General features: G+C 44.8%; 1 protein-coding gene across 1 annotated transcript in view; it reads left to right on the forward strand. All coding sequences in view use genetic code 11, as the record gives it.

Annotated features, from left to right (window-relative positions):
• The window catches only part of EGR_03841 (HEAT repeat-containing protein 5B), a gene marked incomplete at both ends in the record, with an annotated part of 44186 nt that extends 27823 nt beyond the window's left edge, over positions 1–16363 (forward strand). Inside the window, 18 exons of the mRNA XM_024493090.1 lie at positions 3902–4000; positions 5975–6397; positions 6844–7037; positions 7070–7127; positions 7279–7468; positions 8026–8207; positions 8625–9017; positions 9476–9711; positions 10013–10395; positions 11148–11783; positions 12179–12568; positions 12809–13078; positions 13150–13458; positions 13535–13722; positions 13930–14191; positions 14347–14834; positions 15294–15563; positions 15779–16363. Of these exons, the coding sequence (XP_024352551.1) occupies positions 3902–4000; positions 5975–6397; positions 6844–7037; positions 7070–7127; positions 7279–7468; positions 8026–8207; positions 8625–9017; positions 9476–9711; positions 10013–10395; positions 11148–11783; positions 12179–12568; positions 12809–13078; positions 13150–13458; positions 13535–13722; positions 13930–14191; positions 14347–14834; positions 15294–15563; positions 15779–16363 (5556 nt within the window). The remainder of the gene's footprint in view (positions 1–3901; positions 4001–5974; positions 6398–6843; positions 7038–7069; positions 7128–7278; positions 7469–8025; positions 8208–8624; positions 9018–9475; positions 9712–10012; positions 10396–11147; positions 11784–12178; positions 12569–12808; positions 13079–13149; positions 13459–13534; positions 13723–13929; positions 14192–14346; positions 14835–15293; positions 15564–15778) is intronic.
• Between the last annotated feature and the right edge of the window lie 851 nt (positions 16364–17214).

A 17214-nucleotide genomic window follows, 5' to 3' on the forward strand; every position in this document is an offset into this window, starting at 1 on the left:
GATTTATTACTGTCGTAGAGATAGGCTGAAGGGCTTTAGGGATAATACTTCCACCATGTACCGTCAAGACGGATATGCCAACCGGGGAGATTGGGGGGCCTGCTTTCTTACCTCTAAATGGAGTAACTGCGACAAATCGTTCAACGACTAGCCCATTCATCTAAATGGCGGTTTTATTTTGTTTACCTACGTTCTTCCGCTCTTATCGCGCCATGCCAAAAGCAGCAAGTGGGCTACTTACAGTTTTGAATTGGGCCTTGTAGGCCTTTGGTAGGTTCCTTTAAAAGGGCGCGCCACTTAAAAACCCATTTGAGATTTGTTGACTATCACTTTTCTGTCCCTTCTGTTTCACTTGGCTACTATTATTGAATGTAGCTCTGGTAAAAGTGAAGGGGCGTAATGGATCTTAAAATAGCTTGTTATGTCTGGAATACTTTACAGTTTATCATGCCTCGTATAGCTTAAAAACAGTTTTCACCTTTGTTGCTTTACAACAGTAATCCAATCAGAACTAGCCTATGGGATGAACAAGTGATTTTATCCTTCTTTTGCACCACAAATGAAATATTTTTAGAAAGCTTCTTAAAATAAACGCCACTACGGTCTATAGGTTGTTCCTCAATGGGCCACAGGACTGTGGTAAATTACACTTTTACCCCTGCATGCCCAAAACCTAGCTCTAGTCATCTGTCTTATTTTCAAACTGTCCATTTTGTGTGTGATTGTCTGATGGGAGAAAAATGGTGCTACTCATGACTTGGAGACATCATGGAGGGAATATGGAGGTTAAAGTGAGGCATTATACCCCTTCCTCTGCAAAGTCCAAACCCTACTGGTTAGGCCATGTGAAATTGGATCTTTCACCGTAATTACTGTGACGTGTCCACATCCCCAGAAAAACGTCGCTGTTCAAGTTTCTGCAGTCTTTCATTCTACTAGATAGTCCCCAATAAATCTGGAAATTGTGCCCTTACTCGCTGCCTTTGGATTTGCTGAGACCCTAATAGTCACTTTAATTGTAACATTGATTCACTTTTATAAGTACTCATGGCTAATCCGGCCAAGTGACCCAGTCCCTGATCCAGTGAAAGCTGGGCCCGTACGCGCAGGTCACACCTCTGTGTTGATTCACCCTCGTTCATCAATAGGGGCATTTGTCCTGAAGTCCACATCTATTTATGATCCGCGCATACAATATCAGGTCATAACAATTCCAGCGGTAGAAACTCAGTCTATAACTGTAATATCTTTGGAGAAGACTTTTCCTTATCCATCTTCGAGTTGTATCGAATAAAGCCAATGAACCTCAATCGTAACTGTTGTTTGGTTTCCGTGGAGGAATTCGTGGCAAACGACTCCACCACTGCACACACAAAACGAAGGCAGCTTAGCCTTTGGATGAGGTGGCGCGTGCCTTAGAGCTTGGAGATCACCAACGCTATGCTAATTCGATGGACTTTCTAGTAGATACAAAAACCTTTTTTTAACAAACCATCCAGCAAGCAATCCTTTAGTATTTTTATGAACCCAACAAAGCAAGTGACAAACAGCGGTTTGGTACCATTGAAGCCTGTTATCATCTATCGATGGAATCCATCTGTTTAGCAACCGCACGACTTTCGTCTTCTAATTGGCGTACATCTCAACGAATTGTTTCACACCGCTCACGTTAAATGTGGCCGGAATTTCTTCAAGCTATCATGAATTGTGGCTCGTGCTGAACGTGATGCATCACCATCTGGTGGTGAATCACCGAAATTGGTTAGTTGATTCAACCCATTTCTGGGCGTCATGTTCTTCTGCTTTTTCTTCTCCAAATACCACACAAAAAGTTTGACAGGAAGCTGGCTTCTGCAGTTTTAAACCCGATTCGTAAAGCCCACAAGCACCAAGGCTTAACCGACATTTTATTATGTGTGGGTCGAAAGGCATGGTAGACTGATGCTTTTATCTACACTTTGCGGTGCATGCATTTGATAATTACTTCTGTAGTGATTCTAACTACTTGTGATCTAGGTTTCTTAAGATCTGGATGCACCGGTTTTTAATAACCAATTTTTCCTGAAAATGAAAGAAGTCGTAACACTAGGGCAGAGCATGTATTGGGAACATATGGAAGGGCTGAAAGGGGAGAGGGGTTTACTGGCATAGCCCAGAGTCCATACCGTCCAACAGAAGTACAATTTTGGAGCCTTAAATGTCTGCAAAACCAAAGTCAAGAGTTAGGCAAATAATTAAATCATTGCATAGTCCTCTTCTCCTTTTGAGCCTCGGGGACGGCGCCTCTCCTTGATCAATCACAATTGTAGTCGATGGTGTAAAGAAAAACACCCACGAACCAATTGACCCCGCTGGTCATTGAACCTGCGTCCAACTGAGGCAATATGTGACTGTGAAGTCACTGATCTCTCTTGAGAGTTTCACAGGTTGTGTAGTTTTGTCCTGCTTGGAAAGTATATTGGGGGAAGGTGGAATGTGCAGACCACCACGTATGACAATGGCTGGTCGTAAGAACACCGGTCCAAAAGCAGTCATTTAGTAAGGGACGGGGTTTAAAATAGTTTGATGGGGATATGAATTTGCATTTCTTCCTCCTGGCCACTTTGTTCCCACGGCAGTGTTGCCTAGTCATATCTGTCTGGGTTCCACTTAGCTAGTTTTTGTTTGACACCTTCACACAAGTACCGTAGACAGCTCCGTAAATAACTTTTCCAGATGGTTCACATCTATTACCACTTCAGCTGTTAATAGCTTTCCTGCAGAACTCGGTACTGGGGTAGTTCCCAAGGGCCGACACCATTGTCAACCCTTCTGTTGGAGGGTCGTCACAGATTCTCCCATTTGCGTTACCTAACCTTCTCCCCTTATATTAAGGTTTGGCATTCTGGAATGGGAACTAAGGAAGTTGTCGATGTGCAGAAGGACTGCAGGGTTACTGTCATGACCCAAAGGTCATTACGCCCAGCGGAAGTACAAAGGCGGAGCTTTAATTACCCACGAAATCGAGACGAAACGTTAAACAAACAATAATCCAAACATTACAGTTTATCAAAACACGTACCTGTTTAAATAAGTCAGACTAATTCTGTCACACCTTGTCGTCGCTTCCTTCATCCACAACAACAGCTTTTAAATCTGCCAACAGTGAAGGCTTTGTGTGTTAAACAGCTCATAAATTAATCGCTTTGTTATATAAATCAAATATTATATTTCATTATAAATCCATTAAAATGACTATTGATGCTTATCCAACTACGAAATTTCTTATTTATGGCTCATTATTATTTTACACAGTTAACAATCATGAATTCGCTGTGAAATCATCTAGCCAAAAACACTGTGGGTTATTGGGTTTATTCCAAAAACCTTGAATTTAAGCTGTATGCATTATCCCACTTTGTAGTTTGCCGTTTGCTTTCACTTGTTAAAGTGCTCTAGGCCTGAATTTCCGCATCCTAGGGTCCCCACCAAAAGGGTCGCTGATGAGTACGCTACTTAAAACAAATGGTGTTTTAGACTACGCTTGTATAGGGAAGCCTGTCCCGCATTAGATTGTATTGTTTGTCTATTAAGCAGCAGAAATTCAGCTTCGGCTTCTTGGCCAACCCATTTCAGAATTCCTTCACTTCAATTTCCATTCAATTAGTAATCCCATGGTGATTTTGTGTCCTTGTCGTCTCTTTCATTCACAGAAATTACACGGTTTAACGATTGAACAAATGTGGACCGACTTGTAGTGTCCTCGTTACTTTAACTACACTACATCATCGTCATCCGATGCTACCATAGTTTTTAAATCTGAGCTAGCAGTGGGGATTGGGGCATAGATTTTGTAATCCTCCCTTTTCCTACCTCGCATCAACGTTCTTGATTGCAGTGCACTTTTTCCTTTCAATTGCAGATTGAGCAACACAACTACTGTCGTCCCGGTTCCCTGAGCAACGACACCGCTTACCTCTTCCTGAAGGAGGGACTTTTAACTGCTGTGGCAAGTTTATTCGTGATTTCTAACTTTGCAACTTAACTTCTTGGTACCCCCCATTGGTTGTCTTTATTTGGTCCTAATGGGAGTGGGTGACTGATTTTGGTTTTTCCTATGGCTCTCATCCTTTGATGTTTTTGGTGCGCTTTTCACGCCTTTATTTAAGTTGTTGTTTTAATTTTCTTTCCTATAGGAACATTGTTATTAGTTAGCCTTCCCTAATGGTAAAAAGCGTGGAATTTGTTGCGTAAAGGCAATTATTTCATATTCCTTTTTGAGGAAGTGTACAGATCTTTTGTTTTGTTTAATATGTCTGTTTCATTTCGTCTGCGCCCCGTTCTTGGTTAACAAAGTAATTGTGGCGTCCCGAGACTTCCCTGAGGACGAAAGGGGACGTAACACTCAGGCAGAGTATGTATTGTCGACCTGCAAAAGTGCTTGGGACTACTTGCATGCCCCGGAGGTCAGTCCCCTCGGCAAGAGAATAATGGCGGAGACCCTTACCGCCCCATTACGAAAGCCGGGAGTTAAACAATTTGTCTTTTCGTAATAATTTGATTGCCTTGAAAAAGGGCAAGCTTATTTGTTATCCTTGGAACTTTCTAATTATCATAATGTGGGAGTTGGATATCAGAAAGTGGTTGTTCTGTCTATTTGTGAAATGCGGACCAAATTATTTGCTTGTTTTTTTTCCGGTGGACCGGATGGATTTGTTTCTTTTTCCTAAAATATTCTTCCACCTCTTGACCTACGTAGGCAAAGACTTCGTTCCTAAATGTTACCACATTCAGATTCTGCGATTTTTAAGTTTAATTTGCTCAGCATTAGTTGGTGAATATCGTCTGGAGGGCTCCCTGAGGTGTCTCTTCCAAAAAGCTTAGAATTATTTTCATCTTTCTATAACCTGCTTCAACCGCTCCGCGCCCAGATTCGTCAAGTTGTTTGCTCCGAATCTCACCCCGTTTTCGTCTGGTTCATTGCAAGCATTTTGGATCCGCTCTGCTTAATTAGCCTGGCTTAAAGCATTCTCTAATTTTTTTTTACAGCAGACATGTGGAATAAATTTGCTCCCGCATCTAGTGGTTTTATTGATATCTCAGACCTCAGAAATCTCAAATTATTCGCCTAAATTTAATTTAAGTTTCCGTTTTTGATTTTATGCAATCTGGGCTAAATTTCCCCGCATTCTTACACAAAATTTATTTCCGCTATCTTCGAACTCCCTTCTCGTCTACCTTTTGAAGTCGAGAGAGGCATATATAATTTCTACAGGGTGCACGTTGTTCCTATAGTTCAACATTAATTCACCTAAAGTCTTACCGTATCTACTGTGATTTTTGAAGAATTTCAAAAAGTTTGTAAACAAGGCAAATCCTCTTTTTAGTCCTACACAACTCTAGAAGGTCCCTTTAATTATCCTTCATTTCTCTTCTCTGCCACTGATGCCTTTTTAATTCTCTACAATTGGAAAGTGAAATATCTTCCGGTGATTTTCTCAATTCCTAGACTTTATTCTCCTTAATCTATACGAAGTGAACGAAATTCAAATCTATGATCTGCTCTAAAGAAATCTACGAAAAATTGTCTCAAAAATCCCCTTGGAAGGCTGTTGTACCTATCCTACTTCTTCCAACGCTAAAATGACTTCAGTCACCAGCATCCAGAGTATTAGCTGCCGTACTCTTCAATAGTTGTAGGTAGTGTGTGATCTCTGGTCGTGGTAGTATTGTCCTGCACCTCAATAGTCCCCCTTCTTTGTGGTCAACTTTGGTCCTACAGGATTTTAAACAAATTCAAGAAAACCTCCACTTAACAAATATAAGTTTACATAAAACCCGCTTGCAATTTTTTAGTGATAATGAACTCTTAAGTGACGATGTATGCCAACTTATTTTTTCTCTTGAATAATTCCCAAGCACCGACTTTTGGAAGAGTACAGGTTCCTCTTTCTTTCTTTTTTCAATTGCTAAATCGGTTTTCACCTTCCCACAGACTTCCGACGCCTCCACCATCGACTTCTCCCTCAAGTTCATCCTGGAGGGTCAACCCGAGGTCCCTTCCATGATCCCACACAAGCAGAGCTCCACTTGTGTCACAGTCGACAACTCTACTACACCCAGCTACCTTACCAATCACCAGCACCACCGTCAGGGTCCTCCTGCTCTCTCCTCTCGGGTGATCGAGGCCTCCATTAACCTCTTTGGTCTCGTCTTTCCCTTCGTCTCCATCCGCCATCGAGTGCAGATGTTGGAGCATTTCGTGGAGTGCATCCGGGTTTCTAAGGCTGCACGACAGGAAGCCATTCAGGTGAACATCTTTGCCGCTCTCCTCTGCGCTTTGCGACACCTCTCAGAAACCAAGTATGCCTTTGGCGAAGACAAACATCTGCGTGATACGGCGGTTTCACTCGCCATGGTAAGGCCTGCGCGGTTGCGTTTTATGTAGCATATGCATCGCATTTATTTGTCAGTATTATGTCAGATTTGTGGTTGGTTAGGCTTTACCTTTTCACTATCCTTTAGGATGGTGTTTATTATTGTGTTTCAGTAGGGATGAGAAAGAAAAGTTGTGAATTGCGTGAGAGGGCGTCTTCGACATTATGTATTCATCAATTCCTGACGGTGTTTCAGTCTACTCATGGCTTTTCAGCAGCATGTTTCCCTATTTGGAACTTTTTCGCTACCTTATTCTAGTAGCACACTCAGTTTGATCATTTGGCATGACTGTAATCTGCTGTTTTTTAAACGCGATATTTTTTGTTCAATTAAATAAACTTTGTATGATGAACTTTACGCAGTCTTTAAATTTTATGTCGCCCCAGTTCCTGTTAGCGCTACTTTGTATCTTCCTCACACTTCAAGAGCGCACTGTCGAGTTCCAACACAGTACTCCGCTTTGCCGCAGCTGAGTGCGTTGGCCGACTGGCGCAGGTAGTGGGGGAAGCGGGTTTTCTGGCGGATGTGGCGCAGACCTCCTTCGATCAACTGCGCTGTCTCCGCGACTCGAAGGCCCGTGCCGCCGGCCTCTGCGCCGCCATTGGCTGTCTTCATCGTTTGTCGGTGGTCTGGCGTGTGGCCAACATCTCAGCACTAGTGTCTCCGTTCTTCTCGCTGTTGCACAGGATTCAAGTGCTCCTACTGTTCAGGTAAGTTTCGGCTTTTCATTATTTAATATAAGTCCTCCTTGAGTCTCAGTGCATTGACAATTCTATGTTTCCCACTTTTAATTAAATGGATTCTAAAATTTTTTTAAGTCGTGTACGAGACCTATTTTTTCCTTTGTAATTACCATTTCAGGCTTGGGCACTGAACGCTCTTGCACTAACATCTGAGTCAGGTGGGCCAATGTTCCGTGAATTTGTGCAGCCCAGTCTTAATCTAGTCCTTCGTCTCCTCCTCAAGACACCTTCAACCATTACCGACATCCATAACAGTCTGGCAAACCTTCTTGGTGCTCTGATCACCACGTTAGGACCAGAATTGCAGTGTAAGTCAATTGTACTGTATTTTTGAAAGGATTAACAGTTGGATGGTTAGAATTAAAGACGGTGCCGTGTTTTGATTGCTCTGCGCAGTTGTCATTTCCTCCAAACTGTCCACCGTAGGGGTGTATATGATGTCATCAATCAGTATCTCAGTGGAAGTTCATCCACTAAACTAGAGTGGTCATCGACTTAACACCCCTCAAAAGGTATTCGACATCTAAATATTTCGAGTTGTAGCTGATGTTTTGTTTGGGATGTCGTCTAGTTGGTATTCTTCTGGACTACCTTTCGTAGTAGTGATTGGTCTACGTGTATCCAATTTATTCATGAAAACTTTGTGCATATAAGAGTTCAGAAATAGCTTTATTGCAAGCCTACGGAAGGTCCAGACGATTATTAGCAACGATGACATGAGTAGAGCTCTATGACACCGTTGTGGAGGTCGAATTGCAGGGGAATAAAGGTCCAGCTTAGTAAAAACTATCATACCCATACAATGTAGAGGACTTCCTTCGCAGTAAAATGATTACCTAGCACTACTCACCTCTCAACCCGATAGCGTCGGGCGGTGGTGGGGGTGGTGGCAAACCGAACATGGGTCTCTGCTGTCTCCTCTGCTGCTCCATCCTGCTGGAGCATCCCGACCCCCTACTCCAGGCTGAGGGCATTGCCAACTTTCAACGTATCCATGTCTTCGCCCCTCACCTCGTAAACCTCAGCCTCTTTGCGCCCTTCCTTTCGGTAAGTTGATAAGATCGGTGTTGTAGTATCGGTCCTGCGAAACTGCATTAATAGCCATTTTTGCGCCTCTTCTGAATTACTTTACCTTTGAAAGATAACCGCTAACTTTTCCAACTCTTCAATATGAAGAAGAATCTAATATATCCCTCTACATTTCAGAATAAAGGGGAGATCTTAAAAATTTCTGAATAAGTATGAAAATGTCCTATTTTCAGTTATTTAAAAGATGTGAAAGTTTACAACTTTCCAATGCATACTTAGAATTACCATTCCGTTAGCGACGCTTTATTGTAAAATGCGATTCTGAATGGATTGCTTTGTTTTCCGTTGCAAAAAGTATAAGAGTGTCTGCTTTTAACTCCATTCTAGTTTAAATAAAGCGAAATGTTGATACTACACTTTTTCCATCTGCTTCAGGCCTCCATGACAAGTCCGTACTTTGCTCTGCGCCGCGCCGCAATCACTTGCATTCGCCAGATAAGCCAGAAAGACGCAGACAACCTCTGTGAAGTCATGGCAGCAGTGTCAACAACATCCCCTTACTCAGCTATTTCCACCACCACAACCGGTTTCATTGGCAATCTGCCGGGTGAAAAACCGCCAGCCTCGACTGTATCCACGAATATCGCGGCTGAGACGTCTGCTGAAGCTGTCGCCCCGCCTTTGGAAACAGTCCTCTTCAGTCTCCTGGACGTGGAGACGGATTCGAAGTTGCGCAGCCATCTTGAGGAGGCCATTTCGAGTCTACTTCAGGCCCGGGGCCTTAGCCACTTTTCTGGATGGATGAGGAGCCTTAAACAGCTACTGCAGGTGCATTTTGGGATTCTGATGTCAGTGTGGCTACTTGTTTGGCCGCAATGATAATCAATTTTCAACCTCAAATCATCCATCAATTTAAAGTGAGGTCATGTTTTCATATTCTAGCGATATCGGATCATTCGAACCAACCCTATAGGTGAATGAATTTTGTTTTCGAATGAGTTGTATAAACTGGTAGCGGGGCTCAGTCATTATGATTTTTTGTTCATCTTGGATAAAATGAGGTACTGAAACTGATTTAAAATCCAGATGATTAATTTTTTAAGGTCTAAGTTCCCTCTAAAGGCGTTTTGAGGTATTTCTGAGATAATTGCGCAGGAAGGCTGGTGCACTGTTGAAAGGAGTGACCAGGACCGAACGCTGTAGCATCAAAACACTCACCAACACTGGGTGAAATAAAGATCTATGCTTTAATTGACGATCTTTCGTTCCCCTTTTCCTACTTCCAGTTGACAACCTCGAAGTTTAATGCGGTCAGGGAAGGCATTCGAGAAGAGGCGGATCCTTCGAAACCTCAGCGATCTCTGAAACAATGGGCCACCGATGATGGGAACAGTGGCAGAGCGAATGATAACACTGAGGAAGAAGCAGATGAGGATGATGATGAGCAGACCCTTGGTGCCAACACGAAATCACGGGGTGAAAGTTTTCGCCCTGGAGACACAATCTTTAGTCTGCCTCCAAGGTAAGGAGGAGTTATGTTACTGATTAGATGCGTCCTTTCTTCTTTCCGGATAGCTACCTTGCATTTATGCAAAACAATTTTCCATAAGAAATTAGAAAGCTTATTGATTACGTTACTAAGTTCTTATTTTGCCACAAATTCCTCATCAAACCCCTGAATGTGCATTGCTCAACCTGCATTGAGTTCTTATCCATGGAAGGGAATGATGAGACGAAAACCGATCATTAAATACGACTGAACTGGTGCGATGCTAGAGAGTTTGTGCCTACGTAGCTGAATATTTTAAAAACTTTTTTCTTAGATGGCCTACTCGCATTCTCGCCATCGCTTGCCTGCGTCGACTCATGTGTCTCTGTTACCAGGCTGCCGAGTTAGCTACAGTTGCTCCCCTCTCCACCACAACTACTGCTACAGAAATCGGCCTCCGTAGTCCCCAGCTCTCTCGTGACTTGCCACTCACTCCGCTGCAGCAACAACAACGGGCACACTTTGACCTCGTTCTGGCACGCAAACTACGTAGCGGTCTGACCGACGTGCCTTGGCTGGTTCTGCATCTGGCTGATCTTGTGAGGGTGACTTTTATAGCGGCCACCGCTAGCAGCGACCATCTGCGCCGATTTGGCCTGTTTGCGCTGAAACAGGTCATCCAGTTCTTTGCGCCAGTGGTTGATCCTGATTCGACTGGTGAGTTGTATCCGGTCTCTCGCGCTGTCTGGGCGTTTGGATTTAAAGGCGTTTAGGATAGCATCCGTTCTCCTTTAAATTTCCTTGTCGGTTCTTCTAACTGTTACAATTTTATATTGATCATCACAACGGTAAACATATGATTAAAAATTGAATGATTAGAAAGAATGGTAGATGATTTGGTATCTTTACTTGACTTGGAGGGTATTGTTTAGCTTAATTTCAATGATGTGAAATGACATTGCAGAAGAACTGAAAGACTGGAAGCTTGAACGGCGTGATTACAACTGCTACGGAGGCGGTGATACGGTAGCGTGGAAGCTAGAATCTGGCAACCTAAGTGCCGGAATCGGAGCTCTATGGTACCCGAATCCCGAATACCGTGTGCTCTGCAGTTCTCTCTCATGAAGACGCCCTGCGTTATTTCCTCGTCACTGTTGTCACTTTAATGATAGTGTCACCTTACTAGCTTTAGGCTTTCCGCGAGCCTGCAGATCATACTCATCATCTGTCCATCCCTTCACAGCCGTTTTGAATTGTTCAATTCTATTCCTGCTCCAAAATTGGACCTTATGTTCAATTCGATACTGGAGTCTTTGTAAACAATCAATGCGGATTTAATAGCCTCTCTAACGGCTTTTCTCGAATTTTACAATCTGCAACAGATGCATTCTTTCGTTCATTCTTGCTTTTGTTCTTACCAACTTCCTTATCTCGCCATGTGACTCGAAATGATTTATCTCTCACTTAAGGAAACTACCTTTTGGAACAGTTCCAAGCCCAAATCTCCACAGCTCTGAGTTCGGCTTTCGCCACCGCCGCCACCTCTGTCACCGCCATTACTACCGCTCCGCTCCCCGACATCACTGCAGCCGCCTGCGAGGTGTGCGCATGTTGGCTGACCTCCGGTGTGCCTCGAGAGGCTGCAGACCTCCGTCGAGTTCACGACCTCCTCACTGCTTCTCTAGAAATCCTCCGCGCATCACCTTTCTCAACCTCCGCCTCCACTGCGCTCTTCTCCGAGGCCTGTGTGACTCGACTCAAGCTGGCTGTACTTACCGCCTGGGCCGAGGTCTTCATTGCTGCGGCGAGATTCCGAGAGACGGCTCTTCAAACTCTGCAGCTACTCTCTATTTTGGAGAGCAGCGGAAGGGAGAGTAGCAGTGGTGGAGATGCTCTAGGTGATGTAGTTCAACGACAGTTCTTTCTTATGTTGGCTGGTGACGGTGGTGCTGGTAGTGGAAATTGGGCCCAGCCATCCGTCCACGATGCGTCAAAGCTGTTGGAAGTGTTAGAAAAGGAGGTAGATAATGAGGACGAGTTGGATGAGGAGGAAGAGGACGAGGTGTTCAATGAGGAGACAGGAGAATGCAGTGGTAGTGTTGATGGTGAGTTACGTTTCTCTATACTGCACACAATCTACTGGAAAGCTTCGTCATAGAAAGACTCGCTAGCGCGGCTCAGCCGTCCTAAGAGTCTTTTTCACTTCATCATCAGTGATGGTGGATCCCCATGTTTCAACCACTTCAATGCTAATGGAAGTGAAATAATGTACTCGAGTTCTGCTATATGTAGTGATGCGATCCAGGAGACCCTGGTCCCCTTGCTAATATACTCCCCTTGGAACTAAGATAGGTTCTCTTTCCACGGGTTGATCATTCCATCGCCCATCGACCGTATACATTAACAAAATGCCCCCATTTTTCCCTCCCACTTGCAGTGACAGTTATAGTCAAGGCCTTTGTGCAATTTTGTTCTATTTCATAATCTTTATCCTTCCCAGTAAAACGGAAGCGTTTCATTCGAAAATCGCGCCGCACAGTTGCCGAGTCACGTCATTCCTACCAACTTCTCTCGCGCCTAATTGGTGATGATCTCGCCGAACTGGCCTCGGATTGGCTGGCCGCACTACGCGATTTCGCACTCATTAATCTTCCCGATGAGCTAGCCTTCCAGCGTCCTTCCACTGCGGGTGCATTTTACGACACACAGACGGGTATTGAACAAGTGCGGCCATTCTACGCGCGTTCTTGGCTTGCATTGCTGGAAGCTGCTACGCTCTGTTTGAATACGGAATCGAAATGCACCTCCAGGTTGTCCTATTCTAGTTTTGAGGTCACCGAGAGGCAAACCGTTGTTTCCATGACACGAGACTCCTTCTTCCTCATTTTTGGTAAGCTTTCATCACTATCCGGTCAATTGGAAAAGCTATAAGTAGACTTACTCAACGTGGAGGAGGATTGAGAAACTGTCAGCTTAGATGGCATGACTTTGATCGGATTCATGGGAGGCTAGAATTGTGTGCGTAATTTACTATAAGATACAAAGTTTTTGAGCATCTTCATACCATCTGCGAGACAAGAACGACGATCATTTTATGCTGTCTTGGTCTCTATTCCTTTCTTCCCCCTAGGCATAGCGGTGGAAGCTATGTCCGACGTCATCTCCAAACCCCCCACCTCGGTGGTCGCTAAATGCTTGCGCATCGTGGAGTTGCTTTTTATGAATCCACAGTCACAACCCTACTTCTTTGCTTCTACTCCACGTCTTTTGGTGGAACTGTTGTCGGTACTGCATCGAATCATCTTAACTCGTGACTCCATTTCTCTACACCTCGCCTGTCTCCGGGTTCTTCATCTCCTTCTTGCCGCAGCTAACAATAGACTCCGTACTACTCTAGCTGGTATGTGAAAATTTTATTGGTGCGATCTTAAATCTGGCTCTCCATTGTTTGGTCCATGACTCCTCTTCTAGCTGCATTGAATCCCACTGGCAGTGGAAACACCGAAGCAGCCGTTGAAGCCATTCCAATTTGGTTGGAGACGGGTCAGAGTCTTGAGGAACTACTAGCCGTTCTCCTCTGTCCTTGCGCCACCGACATGGAGGTCGTGCTGAAGGCCCTTGAACTTGCTGATGGTGGCGCCAAATCCTGTTTTGAAGAACCGCCCGATTCTTCCTGCCGCCTGGTCCTCGCCATACTCCAAGTAATCGTCTGTCTGCTGGCTCGTTACCATCCTTCCGTTCTGCAATCACCAGTGTCGGAGCAGGCTCAACCTTTAAAGTGTTCGTATCCATTTTTTTAATTTATGAAGCCAACGCCAAAAGTTGATTCTAAATAGCAATTGTTTTTTTCTATCAGCCTCATCAGCTTTTCCCAAATCAACGGCAGCTCAACATAGAAAGGCACCGGTGATTTTGGCTAGCGCAGTTCACGCTCTAACGGCATTGCTTCGAATTGCTTCACCTGACATCCTTTCAATCAATCCGGATAAAAAGGTTTCGGGTGTTCTGCCTGTCATGTGTCGATTGGTGTCGCGAATTGCTCAGGTTAGGCCTCCAACGTCTGAATGACTGCATCAGATTTCCACTCGCTTTAATCACATCTTATGGTTCCACTTTGTTGAGCGCTAGCAACTAAGACCTTTTCTTGTTGCCAGGGTTTAAATGGAGAATCGGAGAAACAAATTACCGTTATTATTTAATTGTTAGCTCCTTTGGACACTTTACTCCCAACCGATTTATGATTTACTTCAGTTGGAGCTCTTGAATCCCTCGCACATTGGGAAACGGGAGTCGAGACCAGCACCAATAATAAGTTCCCCAGGTCTGAAAGAGGAAGACAAAGCAACGGACGTAGTTAGCCTGGGATCCACCTCGACTATATCTACCGTCGCCGCCAACGCCGCCTCCGCCCCTACAGCTGCTACGTCTGGTCCGCCAGACCTCGGTACAATCTCTGCCAGTGCCTTTAAGACAGCTATCACCGCGGAGACAGACATCACCTCCACAAGTTCTGGTATGTTTTCTTGACTCTTGTGCCAGTCAAATATACTCAAAAACCTTATAATTAAGCCCACGCTCTTACCCTCTTAATGCATCCTCCAAAACGAATTCTTTACCAGTAAAACGCAGGCAATGCTTTTACAGTTATGATGACTTTTTTCCCCACAGGCGCCAACGATACGGCCTATTCTACTACCGTTACCGCTGCAGAAGTCGCGGCTTTCAGCGCCGGGGGACGTGGCTGTGCCAGTCTCAACGCCAAATTAGGATGGAGTCAGGAACAGGCCTGTCTAGCTGACGCGTTGGTCGCTTTTCTCGCCACAGTGGCGCAACATCACTGCCGACCTGCTTCTGCTACCACTGCCACCTCTGCGGCTACCGCCGCCGCCGACATCACCACCTCTGTTGATGCTTCTTCAGGTGCCGCTGCAGAGGCGGTGGATGATGCAGTGTCTAGCAGCACTCTGCCCTCCGTTAGCCAGCCTCATAATACTACTTCTGGTGTTGTTTTCAATGATTCTGGGGATACGCCGCCATGCGATTGGCATCAGCTTGTGATTGCTTGTTTGTTAACCTTCGTCCAACATGATCATGCTGCTGAAGATGCGTCAATGATGGTGGTGGGGGAGACAAATGGAGGAGTAATTGAGCAGGAGGTATGGCAAATTTTCCCGGCTTTGAATATTTTGTAGCATTCTTCTTGTCAATTTGCTTTATAAGACCAAAATCATATTTTTGGCACTTAGGCTCAATTATTATACCAAAGCTCCTCTGATCTGCGGATTATGTCTGCTGTCTCACATCTTAGATTCGCTTTCTGGAATCAAAAATGTCGGAAATAACTTTAACTTGTTGTACCCAGGTTAGCATTAAAAAGTTTATCGGACTTTTTACATCCAAAATGAATTAAAGGCTAGATGATTAGGTGGTATGCCTACAGAGCGGTAACCAATTCATAGGGGACTGGAACGGTTCCATGTACTCACATTCAGCCAGTCCGGAGGAATCTTGACGATACGCTCGCAAAGGGGATGTGGAACTATCCGTGCGAGTATTAACCAAATAGCATTTTCACATGATCAGTAAACTCAACGATGTCTAATTTTTCACTTCAGCAAACCGCACGGTGCTGCCTCATTGCAGCGTGTCTCTCAGCTCGAGTGATCGCCGCAGCGCCACTGGCGGTGTTTCGCTGTCGTGCCGTCGAGTTCGGTATCTTTGATTTGCTGACAAGGGCCTGGCGCGACGCATCATCATCGGGGTCACCACAAGCTCCTTTGAATGGCGCTACGACCCGTACTGTCTGTCTTGCTGCCATCGAAATGCTCGTCAACCACCACGATGCTGATGTCAGTTCCTGCTGTGTGAAGACTCTTATGCCTCAGGTTAGTGGGGTTACTGATTATTCCATGTTTGTCGGTCTAATGTCAACACTTCGGCTTTTTTGTTATCAATGTTGTCATTTCACGATAGAAATTCAGTTTTTTTTTGAATTCTCCTTCGGGACAGTTCGAGTAGATTTCCAACGACATTAAATTGTTCTGAATGCAGCCGACTCAATAATTCCGTCACAGTCCCATCTTTGTGTTCCCCTCTTTAGGTGTTTCACTGGTTGTACGAGCTCTCTCTGGTCACTGCCACGACCTCTGGGGCCAGTCTTCCAATAACGGCATCAACAGTGGATGTGTTTGGAGAAACGCAATCACTAACATCACAACAGCAAGTTCGCCGTCTCTTCCTCTCCAGCCTGGAGGAAGCTGTATCCGCTGCCATAGCACTTTCCGTCAACGTTGTGGACATTGCCGAGGCCTCAGGACGTCAAAACCTTCTCATAATCCTTTTGCCCCTCTTTTGTGACCTGCTTCATGATGCTGATGCTATTAGTAGCGGTGATAATAGCAACAACGATGGAATGGTCGCAGTACGTCGAATGCTTCACCGTCTGGCATTGAAGAACCTGCTTGCTCTGGGTTCTCGCTACCCCGCAGAGTTCCGACATGTGGTGGCGAAGGTTGCTGGTCTTAAACCGAGAATCGAGGCTGCCGTGAAAGCGTCAACAACTGCTACCGGTACCTCCACCAGTGCAACTTCGACGAAGAAAGGGGCAACAGTCACGTCTCAACAACATCAACAACAACCGCGGGCTGCGATTAAATTGAAGATGGAGTTTTCCAACTTCACCTAGGTTAATGTCTGCGATGCTATTGGCATCGTTGTCATAATCATCGTAATTGCTGTTGGTGTTGTTGTTGTCGTCCTTCTTTGAGTTGTTTTTTTCATCCTTGGCTCCCATGAAGATAAAATGTTTCCTATCAGTTTTTTTTTCTTCACGCGCTTTCCTTCTTCTTTTATCTAAACAAACAAATGAATGCAAAATGTGACATTACTGAAATCATTGAAAATACATCTGTCCAGGCGTTGTTCTTGCTTTTTGATTCACGTACTTTAATAGGATGAATAGGAGATTATTAAACCATTCATATAATCGGAAAGTTCTTGAGCCCTACTACTACGTTTATAAGTAGTATCACTTAGTGTTAGCCTACTGCAAAATGTTGATAAGTAGGTTAAAATAACAACCACTGGTTCCAAATTGCGCGATTACCCATTTTGAGGGTAAAATGATTAATATGAAGTTGAGGTCGCTTCGCGTCAGTGGCAGATCGGGGCGGGTGCTCGCTGTCCGATCGTACGGTGAGCCTCTGCGCGTTGACTCTGCCCTAGTTAAAGACTGCCAATTGAGCCCAAGGCTGCCTAATGTTTGACGGTCTTGTTCGACCTAGGTCACTACATCTAAGGGCACTTCGCCAATTTAATCCTGGCGTCAGCTGCGTGAAGTTCATCGTCTGGAGTTTTGCGTATTTGCCAAAAGGCGGCAAAGAATTCTTGGAAAGTCCCACCGGTGCCTTGGTTTCAGTCAGGGGGGGTCTGGTCACGGACCCTTCTCGGCTTCACCAGACCCATCGATTGGCGTCCAACTAATGCCTTTTCAAGGTGGTGAGAGATAACATCTGTGGTCCCTCCCACAGCCACCAA

Source organism: Echinococcus granulosus, assembly GCF_000524195.1.
Source record: "Echinococcus granulosus chromosome Unknown EG_S00021, whole genome shotgun sequence".
Lineage (NCBI taxonomy): Eukaryota > Metazoa > Platyhelminthes > Cestoda > Cyclophyllidea > Taeniidae > Echinococcus > Echinococcus granulosus.